The following is a 12692-nucleotide window of genomic DNA, read 5'->3' as shown; positions in this document are numbered from 1 at the left end:
CCCACCCACCGCCCACCTCCCGTCCGTCTTCGCCCCGCCCATTCACCGCCCACCTCGCGTCCGTCTTCGCCCCGCCCATTCACCGCCCACCTCGCGTCCGTCTTCGCCCCGCCCACCTGCTGCCCGCCTCCGGTCTTCGCCCCGCTCACCTACCGTCCGCCTCCGGCCTTCGCCCCTCCGCCGTCGTAGCCCCGCCCGCCATGTACCCAGTCTTCGCCCCGCCCCGGGTCGTGGCCCCGCCCACACGCCGTCTACTTCGCGTCTGTCCTCACCCTGCCCTGCACCATCGCCCCGCCCACATGCCGCCTGCCCGGCGTATGTCGTCCTTGCGCTCCGCGCCGTCGCCCCGCCCACACGCCGCCAGCCTCGCGTCTGTCGTCGCTCCGCGCCTGCGCCCGTTGACTCCCTGGTTGCGCCGGGTCGTCGCGCCGCGCCATGTGGGCTGCCGCGGGCGGGCTGTGGGGCTCCCGCGCTGGTCTCCGGGGCCTGCTCCGTAGCCGCGATACTGCGCTCCTTCCGGGCTGCGCGCGGGAAGTGCACGGCTCTGCTGTCTCCTGCAAGAACTGGCTCAAGAAATTTGCCTCGAAAACCAAGTAATGCGGCGGGGGGCGGTGTCATCGGGCGCGGTGTTCCCTGGGGGGCGGTGTCCCCGGGTTGCGGTGTCCGCCCACCCGCGTTCTTGCGCCCACGCGGCTTCGGTCGCCAGTTCCTGACTCCTGGGGTTTGCAGCAGTTCAGCTCTCACTGTCAACATTCGCAGTTTTTCTGTTCGTGGACGTGTGTCGGGTTAAAAAAGCAAAGTGACAATGTGTGTTTATTTTGATTCTTGTCACCGGACGTATTTTTCAGGAGATTAGTTTCAGGAAATGAGGAAAAATGAAAAAATATAAGAATTTCGTTGCTAATGTTGACTTTCTGTGTGGAGTTAATTTGAAGACTAAAGCTTGTCATGATAATTAGTATTTTTAAATGATGAAAAATAAGTACAATAAAATATAATGATTTTTCACGCTGCTTTTAGTTCTTCTAAGTATGGTAGATGGGTGTATGTTTTCTATTTTAATACACTACTTTTAAGACAGTTTTAGACCCTGCAGAAAAATTGCAAACGTAGTGCCGAGATCCTGTGTCCTGGCACCCAGCTCCCCCTGTATTAACGTCGGACTTTAGCTTCTCCAGTTAAAGAGCCGATATTGATAGGTTGTTGCTAACTGAAGCCCGTACTTTATTCACTTTTCCTCGGTTCTGCCTGCCGTCCCTTCCTGTCCCAGGTCCCCACCCAAGGTCCACGTTACATTGAATTGTCTTGTTTCCTTAGGCTGGAGTAGTGTCCCAGACTGTCCCTGTTTTTGATGGCTGTGCCAGTTTGGAGGGGTACTGGTCAGGTGCTTTGCAGGATGCCCCTCTGTTGGAATGTGCCTGTTTTTTTAATGCTTAGATGTGGATTATGGATTTTGGGGAGGAAGACTAGAGGTAAAGGCCATTCTCATCGCACCGTATCCAGGGTCCACGTTGGCCGTGATCCCCTGCGTGAGGTGCTTGCCAGGTTTCTTTACTGTAAAGTTACTATTTTTGCCCCCTTTCCTTACTGTACTCTAGGAGAAAGTTGCTGTGTGCAGCCCACGCCTAAGGAGTGGGGAATTTTGTCCTCAGTGATTTGCATTCTGTACAGAGGATGTGTCTCTTCACCCCGTTTATTAGTTCATTCATATCCCCAAGAACTCATGGGTTATAATCCTGTGTTACTTAGTTTTGTTCAAATGTTTCCAGCTCTGGCCCTTAGCAACTCTCTAAGCTCCTATGTCCTGTTACCATACCCTTGTCATTATGGCATTTTGCTGGGGTTTTGTGTGTGTTAAACACTTTCCTGCTTTCTGGCACTACAAGATGCTCCAGGCTCATCTTGTGTGTTTCCTACTGCAGCCCTGAAATCAGCCATTTCTCCAAGGAGCCCTCGTTCCTTTTATTGGAGAGAGAGATTAGAAACCATGGGTGCTGGGTGTGTTCGTTGCTTCTGGGGTGTCTGTCTTTAGGCCATCTCATCTGACGAAAGGATGTATGTGTTCCTGTTCACCCTCGTGTAAATATGCACCTGTAAACATTTCTGTGTATAACCATCTGTCTCCAACTCCAGAGCGTACTGTGTGGATCATTCTAGCTTCCCCTCCTTGCTTATCTGTAAGTCCCACTCCAGTAGTGAGCGTGGCTCCCACCATTCATTTGCTTAATTGTTCAGTCTCAGTCTATGCCTGTGACAGCATCCGAATCCTTTACCTGAACTTTCATGGGAAACATCTTTATCAATTAGAGTGTAGTGTTTCTGTGCAGTTTGGTAGGTGTCTTTCTCTCAAACCTTGGGACTAGAAGTAGAATTTAGGTAAAAATATGAGGTTGAATTAAAACCATCTTCAGCCTCTTCCCCACAACCCATGTTGTTATCAATTAAATACTGAAATTTTTTAAGATGGCCGGTAACGTAACGTCTAAGTTTAGCCCCTTACAAACAGTGATAGTATCATAACCTCTTAAATTCGCTTATGTAACTTTTTGACTTTGGCATCACTAACATAATGCTTATTTTCTCCCCAAAGAAAAAGGTTTTGGTATGACGGTCCTGCCTTGGGCTCTCACTTGGTGAGTATAAGCCATGAGCCACTTTATAATCTTGATGGGAGTGAGGGTTTAAAAGTTGGGAAAATTCTTTTTTTTTTCTTCTTGGCTGTGTCACCCAGGCTGGAGTGCAATGGCTGGATCTCAGCTCACTGCAAGCTCCGCCTCCCGGGTTCACGCCATTCTCCTGCCTCAGCCTCCTGAGTAGCTGGGACCACGGGCGCCCGCCACCTCGCCCAGCTAGTTTTTTGCATTTTTTAGTAGAGACGGGGTTTCACTGTGTTAGCCAGGATGGTCTCGATCTCCTGACCTCGTGATCCGCCCGTCTCGGCCTCCCAAAGTGCTGGGACTACAGGCTTGAGCCACCGCGCCTGGCCAAAAGTTGGGAAAATTCTTATCTGGAGGTCTTTCCGTTTCTGTATTGGAGGGGACAGTGTCTATGTGGACGCGACTGGATGCCATTGGCAACATGGAGTTTTTACCTCTTCCAAAAAAAAAATGTACCGACATTAATGTTCTCTGGAAAGTCATATCTTTTATCAAATTATAATATGGTAATATCCATTTAGTTTTTAGTGTGTGTGTACCATAAAAGTTTATGCAATATATGACTCCCATTCTGAAAAATAAATACATCACTTATACTAAAAATTACTGAATTATTCCCTTTGGCAGGGTGAACTTTATGGTATGTGAATTATATCTCAACAAAAACTTTTTTTGAGAAAATATTTACTTGCAGTACTTTTAATCTTGGAGGGTTACCAGGTAAAAACTAAAAGGATCCCGGTTTATCAAACTGTATCTTAATGAAAGCTGAGGCAGCTAAGAGTGATAGCTGCTTATCCAGCTGAGAGGCTGCCCGTCCAGCCCTCCCCAGCCCTGCTGTGTTAGTTGGTGAGTTTGGAGTTGTAATGCTGCCCTTGGGGCGTGCTCTTCTTCTTGATGGAGACTTACAAACCATCCAAGTTGGAATTCCTCGTGAGGACCACCTCAAAGAAAACCAGGAAGGAAGACCACGTGCGCGTGAGGGCCCTGAACGGTCTCCTCTATAAGGCACTGACAGACCTGCTGTGCACCCCCGAAGTGAGTCAGGAGCTGTATGACCTTAACGTGGAGCTCTCCAAGGTAGGCTACGTGGCCAAAGAGAAGAAATGGGTTGAGACAGCAGGCCTGGCACTCACTTTACCTGGCCCAGTCTTGCCTGACAATTAAAAAAAGACGCTTTAGGCTGGGCGCGGTGGCTCACGCCTGTAATCCCAGCACTTTGGGAGGCTGAGGCGGGTGGATCATGAGGTCAGGAGATCGAGACCATCCTGGCTAACACGGTAAAACCCCATCTCTACTAAGAATACAAAAATTAGCCGGGTGTGGTGGCGGGTGCCTGTAGTCCCAGTTACTCGGGAGGCTGAGGCTTGAACCCGGGATGCGGAGGTTGCTGTGAGCCGAGATTGTGCCACTGCACTCCAGCCTGGGCGACAGAGCGACACTCCGTCTCAAAAAAAAAAAAGCCACTTTAGCACTTACAAAGTCTTAGTTCTGGGTTGCAGAAATGATACTCAGTCTGGTCATTGGAGCCCTGAAGACAGATGGTGGGTGTCTGCTGTGCAGAGGCAGATGTCTCACTGGAAGGTGGGAGTCCTGTGACCAAACAGCACCTGGCATGTTGTCAGTAGAAGGTCTAAGCCTGCCTTGGGAGGAGGATGCATCTGCCTGTACCTCAATACAGAGGTACAGGAGATGACTTCCTCTGGCCCACTCTGAGTTGTGAGGAGAAATGGCAGCATCAAGCATTTTTGATTAGCGTCTCAGGGCAAGTGGCTGTGAGGCAAGCGTGGGGTCAGGATTCTGGTTTGTTTCTGCAAACCAAGTGGTTTGGTTTGCAGGACCTGGTGAAGAGGGGCGAGAGGTTTTGGGTTCTGGGGCCCTGCTTCACCTGGGGGCGTGTGAGGCAGCAGGTGGTGGCCTCCAGCAACCTGCCAGAGCCCTGACTTGGGTGGGAGGGGCGTCCGCAGCTGTGGTTTTCATCTCCTGGATGTTGTTTGTCTTGAAAACCCATGTAAACTAAAGAGTGACCTGTGGGGGGGTGGGGTCTCAGGTTTCCCTGACTCCAGACTTCTCAGTCTGCCGAGTGTACTGGAAGACAACGCTCTCTGCCGAGCAGAACGCACACATGGAGGCTGTCCTGCAGAGAAGTGCTGCGTCCATGAGGTGACGACCTTTGCTTTCTGAATGTACTTGCTTTTTGCTCACACCCTCAGTGTCTCAGCTGTTTCTCTTGTAGGTGGACTTTAACTTTTCATCGAGTATTTTTTCTTTTAAAGAAAATTTTGGAAGCAGTTTCTTGAAGTTCATTGTATAATTTCCTTTCTCATTTAAGCCATAATGTAGGTTAGCATTTCTCGAAGTGTGCCAGGATCCTAGGGATCTGGAGATCCTGTCAGGGAGTTCATTAGGGTAAGACGTTATTTCACCTCTCCTGCTGTGTTGACATTTGCACTGAGGATGCAGGAACCGTGAGGGAAGACTGCTGGTGCCATGCTGCCAGCCAGGGCTGTGGGGCGCCATGCCACAAGCCTAGAGTAAAAGACGACGTCACTTTTACTTAAGAATATCCCAGATGAGACTCGACATGGTGCCTCTCACCTGTAATCCCTGCAGCTCGGGATGCCGAGGTGGGAGGATCCCTTAAGGCCAGGAGTTCAGGACCAGTTTGGGCAAGATGGCGAGACCCCGTTTCTACAAAAAATTAAAAAATTAACCAGGCACAGTGGCAGCACACACATGTAGTCCCACCTACTCGGGAGGCTGAGGTGGGAAGTATCCCCTGGATTCCTGTCACCCCAGGAATTTGTGGTGGCAGGAGGATCACTGGAGCCCAGGAGGTAGAGGTTCCAGTGAGCCGCGATAAAGTACCTGCTTTCCAGCCTGGACAGTGGAGCAAGACCCTGTTTCTCAAAGAAAAATTAAAATCTGAGACAGTTTGTAAAAAATTATTAATTGTATTAAATCTTGATCCTTGAGCATGTCTTTTTAATATTTTTTGTAATAGGAAGTACATGTAAATGACTTGCTGTCTGGAGAGTGCTGAACAGAAAAGCATAGTGACCAGACCATTCAGGTTTGGGTGTCTGTCAGACATTCTTTCAGAAATGAGTGAGTGAACCTACCACTCCAGAGCCAACAACGGACCGTATCTGTTGCCAGTGATAAAATTTAAGCTTTCAAGTGAAAATCAGAATTTTAGGAAACTTGTATTCACCACTGTGAGCCTGACAACGCCTAGGTACTTGAGACTCTTCTGATGAGATGGCAGCCACCGACCTTAACAAACGTGCTGTCGTGTGGTAAACCGCATCAGCGCTTTCAACATCTGCATAACTAGGTGAACTGTTGTTTTCCAAATGACCAGTGCATGAGGTTACAAAACCGTATGCAGAGAGGTCGATTCTCAGTGTGAGCCCGACGGTGAGCTTTAATGTAGCAGAGTGCGACGGGTTCGTTACTGTGGTTTCAGATTCCTCATTGCAGCTGTTTATATATTTATTTATTTGAGATGGAGTCTTGCTGTGTTGCCCAGGCTGGAGGGCAGTGGAGTGATAGTGGCTCACTACAACCTCTGCCTCCTGGGTTCAAGCGATTCTCATGCCTTAGCCTCCTGAGTAGCTGGGATTACAGATGCCCACCACCATGCCCAGCTAATCTTTGTGTTTTTAGTAGAGAAGAGGTTTCAGTATGTTGGCCAGGCTGGAACAACTGACCTTTAATAAAGTACTTTTGTTGAATTTTTGTGACAAAGAAGATCCATACTTTTCTCAGAGCTGTTAAATTCTCTCTTTCCCAACACACATCTGGGAGGCCTGATTTTTTTATTTTTATTTTTTTGCTTTTCTCGAGACAGGATCTCATTCTGTCTCCAGGTTGGAGTGCAGGGTCACAGTCTTGGCTCACTGCAGCCTCAACCTCCCGGGCTCAAGCGATCTTCCTGCCTCAGCCTCCCGTACAGCGGGAAGCACAGGTGCATGCCACCATGCTTGGCTCATTTTGTATTTTTTGTAGAGATAGGGTCTTCCTATGTTGCCTAGGCTGGTCTCCAACTCCTGGGCTTAAGCGATCCTCTGGCCTGAGCTTCCTAAAGTGCTGAGATTACAGGCATGAGCTACTGTGCTGGCTCTTCTTATATTTCAGCAAGAGGAGGGACAGAGTGCAGTAGCAGCAATGAGATCCCAGCTGTCTTCCGTGAAGCTGGCTTTGGAGAATGTGCAAATAGGTAAACAATGCCATGCTTCTCATTGATTTTGTGGGAGGAATATATACTTTTTGTTTTTGTTAAAAATGTCTATGTAAGCATTTAGTGGGTTTTTAAGCGACTTTAAAAGGACATAGCTTTTAGATAACTCAGTTTTAGTTTCTAGTATAGTAAATATTGGTAGGCAGAACCCTAGTATAGTAAATATTTGTAGGTAGAACCCACATAAGCAAACGCTCTTTGGGATCTTCAATAATTTTTAAGACTGTAAAGGATCCTGGGACCAACAATTTTGGGAATTGCTGAGCTGGGTGATAATAAATTATTCAGTTTCCTCCTCAGTTTTAAAAAATGCAGAAATCCAGCTCACTGACCAGCTCTCTCAGAACTGGACTTTCTCCTTTCTGCCTCCCTTCTCATCATGCCCCATGTTTAGGGTGGGGACAGACGTAGACAAGGTGGCCATCTGTGGGCTTTGTTCCAGACACCCTGCCTGGCTTCCCTGCATCATTACCATGCATGATGATGCCCAGGGGGGCTCTGTGAAACTGCCTATCAGAGAACGTTCATTTCATTTCTTACTGTTTAACAAAACCAAGAAAATGGAGATTATTGACGAGTGTTGAGACAGCATTGTTTTCTGATTTTTAGGTATCAGAAAATTCAGTTGAGCTGGATGTCGCTCTTCCCAACTCCTGTGGGTCACTCAAGATTTAGGGTCAAGGTTTTCCATAGCTGTGTACCAAAGATCTGTGGTCACAGCTTTCACTGGTTATATGTGCCGTGCCTACATTGGCCTTAGGTCTGTATTACGTAATGTGCGTGATACAGATATCACTTCTGTGTCTAATACCTGGGAACCTGAGGGTCGTGTCGTGCCAGGGCGTGTCCACTGAGCCTGGGAGGACAGGCTGTTGGTGCACAGACACTGGAGCCCAAGGCCATGGTGATGAGTTCAGATCGGGTGATGTATACAGATCTCACAAGCTGCATTGAGAATGCGTCCCTTTTCTGATGTGGTAGTTGGCTAAAGATGACTCTTCTGGGCTGGCGTTTTCATTTTTGAGTAATACAGTAAATCTCACTCCTGCCTCTCAGTGACATCTTGAATCTTGTGTTCAGCACCGCCACGCCTCTCCCCTGAGCATCGCGGCTCAGCTGTGAGGCTCTGTGCATTCTCTCTCCCAGGCACCTTTTGATGTCCCAGCAGACCCTGAGGAATGTGCCACCTATAGTGTTTGTTCAAGACAAGAAAACTGCAGCTCTCGCTGAGGTAAGGTTTCAAAAAAACTTTAAAAATTTAAAATTTTTATTTTTTTTATTGGAGACAGGGTCTTGCTGTATTGTCCATGGAGGCTAGTCTTGAACTCCTGGCCTGAAGTGATCCTTCTGCCTCGGCCTCCCAAAGTGGTGGGATTTATAGGTGTGAGCCACTGGGGCCAGGTAATAATTAACTTTTTATAACATAAGTGCTTATATGAATAAAATTTTAAATTTAAATTTTAAATCCTGAAAAGATAATGCACAGTTAAAAAAGAGAAGAGGCGGGACGCAGTGGCTCAAGCCTGTAATCTCAGCACTTTGGGAGGCCGAGGCAGGTGGATCACGAGGTCAGGAGTTTGAGACTAGCCTGGCCAGTATGGCGAAACCCCGTCTCTACCAAAAATACAAAAAAATGAGCCGGTCATCGTGACACGTGCCTGTAGTCTCAGCTACTTGGGAGGCTGAGGCAGAAGAATCGGTTGAACTGGGGAGGCGGAGGTTGCAGTGAGTCAAGATTGTACCACTGCACTCCAGCCTGGGTGACAGAGTGAGAGACTCCATGTCAAAAAAAAAAAAAAAAAAAAAAGAAGAAACCACTGAGAAGGGAACAAATGAAAAGTCATGAAAGAAGGGTGCAAATGAAAAGGCTTTCCCTTGCTCCCGTGCCTCTGTTCCCAGCCCAGGTCCCCAGAGGTAATTGCTCTTTCTGGTTTTAATTTTTTAATGCTTATCACTGTAGCTCTAACTAGGGTATAAATTCGACACGGCCATGGTTTCCCTCCCACGCCTGTCTCTCCCTCCCACCTCTCGACATGGATCAGTCCACTCTCGTTTCACACCATCGGGGCTTATGAGACTTAGGTCTGTCCTGTAACTGTAAGTGCTTTTATCATTTGCTTTAGAGATGGGTCAGCTATAAAAATTAAAAACACATAAATATATACTTCCCTGGGTGGTGGTTATCTGGTAGTTAGTAAGGTGTATTATACCTTCAAAACTCAGTCAAAACTCAGCGAATAGCGTTTGCAGTATTATAGGTAACTGTTATTCAGTACAGGGCCAGACAGTATTTGGATCCCCAGAAGAAAAAGATCCAGTTTGACATTTTTGGTTTTTGTTAATCAGTGTATAGGTAACACTAAAAACTTTGTACAAGGAGTAAGCTTGACAGATATGTGGTTTCCCTTGCTAGCAGAAGAAGTGAAGGAGTGAGGTTACAGTCCCTGCTGCAAGGGATCGAGGACAGTGCTGCGAGGGCATCAGCAAGGCGTTCCCTGGGGAGGACGTGCCAGTCTCTCTGAGCTCAGCACCCCAGGCTCCTGTCTCTGGGAGGGAGGTCCCATCAGGTGTTGCGGGTTCACTTCCAGAATAGTCACTGGACAGGGAAGGGTGCATGCTGTGCTTGGAGCAGAATGAGGACACCCCCAGAGGCAGGGGACAGGCAGGCCAGGGTTCGGGTGGAATGCAGTGTCCAGCAGGGCTTGTGGGCCATTGCTATGGTGTGGATGGCATCCCATGAGCCTGGCTGAGGAGCAGTTTTCTCTTGTAGTTTAGGCTCCCGGCTTCGTGACTGTCCCCATCATCTTTTACCTTGTCTTGCTGGGAGGCTTTTGTCCCCCCAAGCACACAAATTCTGTGGCAAAACTGAAGCATTTTGCAAAACTACCTTGGAAACCAGATAATGGTTAGTTATTTAATTCAACTAATGCTTAACTGGTTTCTTCATAAATTTGACTAACATTTACAAGTCTAAAATGTAGTTTTTAAAAAGCCTCACTTTGTTATCAGAGAAAATGTGTTATGTAAAAGAAAGCACAGCTACTGAACAGATCCTCGTATTTGGGAAGAGTCAATAGAAGAAACTGTGCACAGTCTGATCAAAAGCTCTGCAGTGAACAACACTGGTGTTCCATGGAGCCCAGCTGTAAGTATGGGGTGGGGACGTGGCTGACTGGTCTGTGTTCCTCTGCAGCTTGATAAGTTACTGGCAGTCGCAGACTTTGGACCCCGGGATGAAAGAGACGACTTTGTACAAAATGATTTCAGGTGATGCATGTGGACATATGTTTTGATTCCCTGGGGTAGATTCCTGGGTGTGGAATCGCCGTTTTCCACAGCAGCTGCACAGCTCCACATCCCTAGTAGCCTGCATGGACCCCGTGGCACTTGCCCCCAGGGCCAGCAGCCCATATTCATAGACCTGTGCTGTGGCCTGGCCATGTTTACACAGTGGGGGCCTCAGGGGCCACCAGAGGTGTCTGCTATAACTCCTCCAGTGAGGAGAGGGCCTCTTGTCCTCTTCATTCATTCAACACGTTGTTACTGAGTGCCCACTGTATGCCAAGCCCTGGTCTAGCATTTAGGATGCAGCGGTCTTTGGAACCTGCCTTTCACTAGGGGAAGCTGACAGGAAGCAGTAAACATCACAGATGGGTCAGTCGTGTGTGAGGAGGGGAGTAGAGGGAGGTGGGGCTTGGGAGAGCAGGTTGGGGGCACAGAAGTTTGGCCTGTGCATGTGCACACACATATACATCTTTTCCAAACCTGTAATGCCTGACAGAGCCTGCGGGTACTGGGGTGTTTGTGGAGGGCCCCGTTGCAAGCATGCAGCTGCTAGAGCAGGCCTTGCCTGTGGGCCTTAGACAGCAGCGTCAACATCGCCTGGGCACCAGCCAGAGTTAGGTTTAACCAGCCTGCCAGGTGCATCCGAGCTGGAAGCAAAGCTCCATGCTGTAGCAGGCCTGGCTTGATTGGGTCAGCAAGGGGCAGTGTGGGGGTGGCCGGTCAGGGAGCTGAGCCCAGGGTTTGGAGACTTTCCAGAGTGGAGCCTTGGAGGATACAGGGGCGTGACATTTCCTTGGTTAGGTGCTGTTCACCAAGAATAGATTCTTCATGAAGGCTAATGAGTGGCAGATCTGATAGACCTCACCTGTAATTCTGCTAGTTTAACTGGCCCGAGGCCCTGGCCATGCTTAGAGAAAACAGTTGGAAATGCATTTTTTTTTTTTTTCTTGAGACAGAGTCTCAGTCTGTTGCCCAGGCTGGAGTGCAGTGGCGTGATCTTGGCTCAGTGCAACCTCTGCCTCTTGGGTTCAGGCGATTCTCCTGCCTCAGCCTCCGAATAGCTGGGACTACAGGTGCCTGCTACCACGCCCAGCTAATTTTTGTATTTTTAGTGGAGACGGGTTTCACTATGTTGGCCAGGCAGGTCTTGAACTCCTGACCTCGTGATCCGCCCACCTCAGCCTCCCAAAGTGCTGGGATTACAGATGTGAGCCACCGTGCCCGGCGTAAATGCATTTATTGCATACAGGATGGTGCCCCTAGACTGTGCTGGCCAAATGCTTCTGACGCTGGAGAACGCTGAAACCACAGCCCACCTTCCTTCACTCCTGTCTCCAGTTACCCTCAGACAGACGTTGGGAGGGTTCTCAGGCGAGTAGATGTAGGAAGTGTGATGTGCTGTTGTGTTGTGGCGATGACACTGTGGATTGGGGGCTCGGTTTGTGCTTGGTGTGAAGGCTCCTCTTCTCCCTTCCCAGGGACGCCGATGCCCCGCAACCCTGCGGTACCACAGAGCCGGCCATGAGCTCCAGCGTGTGTGGTATCAATCATGAGGCGCTCAGCAAGCAGATTATGGAGTACAAAAGGAGGAAGGATAAAGGGCTCAGGGGGCTTGTGTGGCAGGGGCAGGTGGCTGAGCTGACACCGCAGATGAAAAAGGGAAGGAAGAGAGCCAAGCCCCGCCTGGAGCAGGACAGCTCCCTCAAGAGTTACCTGTCGGGCGAGGAGGTGGAAGATGACCCGGACCTGGTTGGTGCCCCGGAGTACGAATGCTACGCCCTGGACACCGAGGAGTTGGAGGCAGAGAGAGGAGGTGGCACAACAGAGGATGGCCACGGCTGCAGTGCAAGCAGGGAGTAGATGGAGAGTCGTCAGCCCTGCCCGTCCCGCGTTCGCAGGGAAAAGCATTGGCATGTGACGCAGCATGTGGCTTTGTTGAGGCAGTTGATGGAGTTAAAACCATCTGCTCGGCCGGGCGCGGTGGCTCAAGCCTGTAATCCCAGCACTTTGGGAGGCCGAGGCGGGCGGATCACGAGGTCAGGAGATCGAGACCATCCTGGTTAACACGGTGAAACCCCGTCTCTACTAAAAATACGAAAAACTAGCCGGGCGAGGTGGCGGCGCCTGTAGTCCCAGCTACTCAGGAGGCTGAGGCAGGAGAATGGCATAAACCCGGGAGGCGGAGCCGGAGTGAGCTGAGATCCGGCCACTGCACTCCAGCCTGGGCAACAGAGCGAGACTCCGTCTCAAAAAAAAAAAAACAAAACCATCTGCTCTTCTGTTACGTCGATGTTTTCTAGCTTTTCCGTGTATCTAAACACAGTTTGCTACAGAAGTCACTGTTGTTTTTTTTCCATACACTGTGTGTAATGTAAAAAATAAATGGCCATCTTACCACAGATTCTCACAAAAAGAAAATGGTAAAATAGTGTCTCTGAGATGCTGGCATGGCCACCTCCACCTGCGGAGCCCTGCTAGGTGCCAGTGAGTGCTTGGCCCGAGGGGTC

General features: G+C 49.3%; 1 protein-coding gene across 2 annotated transcripts; it reads left to right on the top strand.

Annotated features, from left to right (window-relative positions):
* Nucleotides 1-297: 297 nt before the first annotated feature.
* Nucleotides 298-12275, top strand: RBFA (ribosome binding factor A). 2 transcript variants are annotated; one of them, XM_010362014.2, is made up of 7 exons: nucleotides 298-593; nucleotides 2591-2633; nucleotides 3561-3737; nucleotides 4708-4820; nucleotides 8047-8131; nucleotides 10094-10167; nucleotides 11664-12275. In XM_010362014.2, exons 1-7 carry the CDS (start codon nucleotides 436-438, stop codon nucleotides 12043-12045), a joined length of 1032 nt encoding a protein of 343 aa, XP_010360316.2. In that variant the 5' UTR covers nucleotides 298-435; the 3' UTR covers nucleotides 12046-12275. The 2 variants fall into 2 exon arrangements, with proteins under 2 accessions (XP_010360316.2, XP_030781996.1); XM_030926136.1 differs by having other exon boundaries at nucleotides 330-593; nucleotides 3555-3737.
* Nucleotides 12276-12692: the final 417 nt, after the last annotated feature.

This window comes from Rhinopithecus roxellana, chromosome 21 (genome assembly GCF_007565055.1).
Source record: "Rhinopithecus roxellana isolate Shanxi Qingling chromosome 21, ASM756505v1, whole genome shotgun sequence".
NCBI lineage: Eukaryota > Metazoa > Chordata > Mammalia > Primates > Cercopithecidae > Rhinopithecus > Rhinopithecus roxellana.
Note: the sequence above shows the minus strand (reverse complement) of the source record. Positions and strands in the feature narration are given on the sequence as shown.

Coding starts and splice junctions, on each gene's coding strand:
- RBFA (XM_030926136.1), top strand. CDS start 436: ATGTGGGCTGCCGCGGGCGGGCTGTGGGGCTCCCGCGCTGGTCTCCGG. Junction 4,821..8,046: donor AGAAGTGCTGCGTCCATGAG/GTGACGACCTTT, acceptor TCTCTCTCCCAG/GCACCTTTTGATGTCCCAGC. Junction 8,132..10,093: donor AAACTGCAGCTCTCGCTGAG/GTAAGGTTTCAA, acceptor GTTCCTCTGCAG/CTTGATAAGTTACTGGCAGT.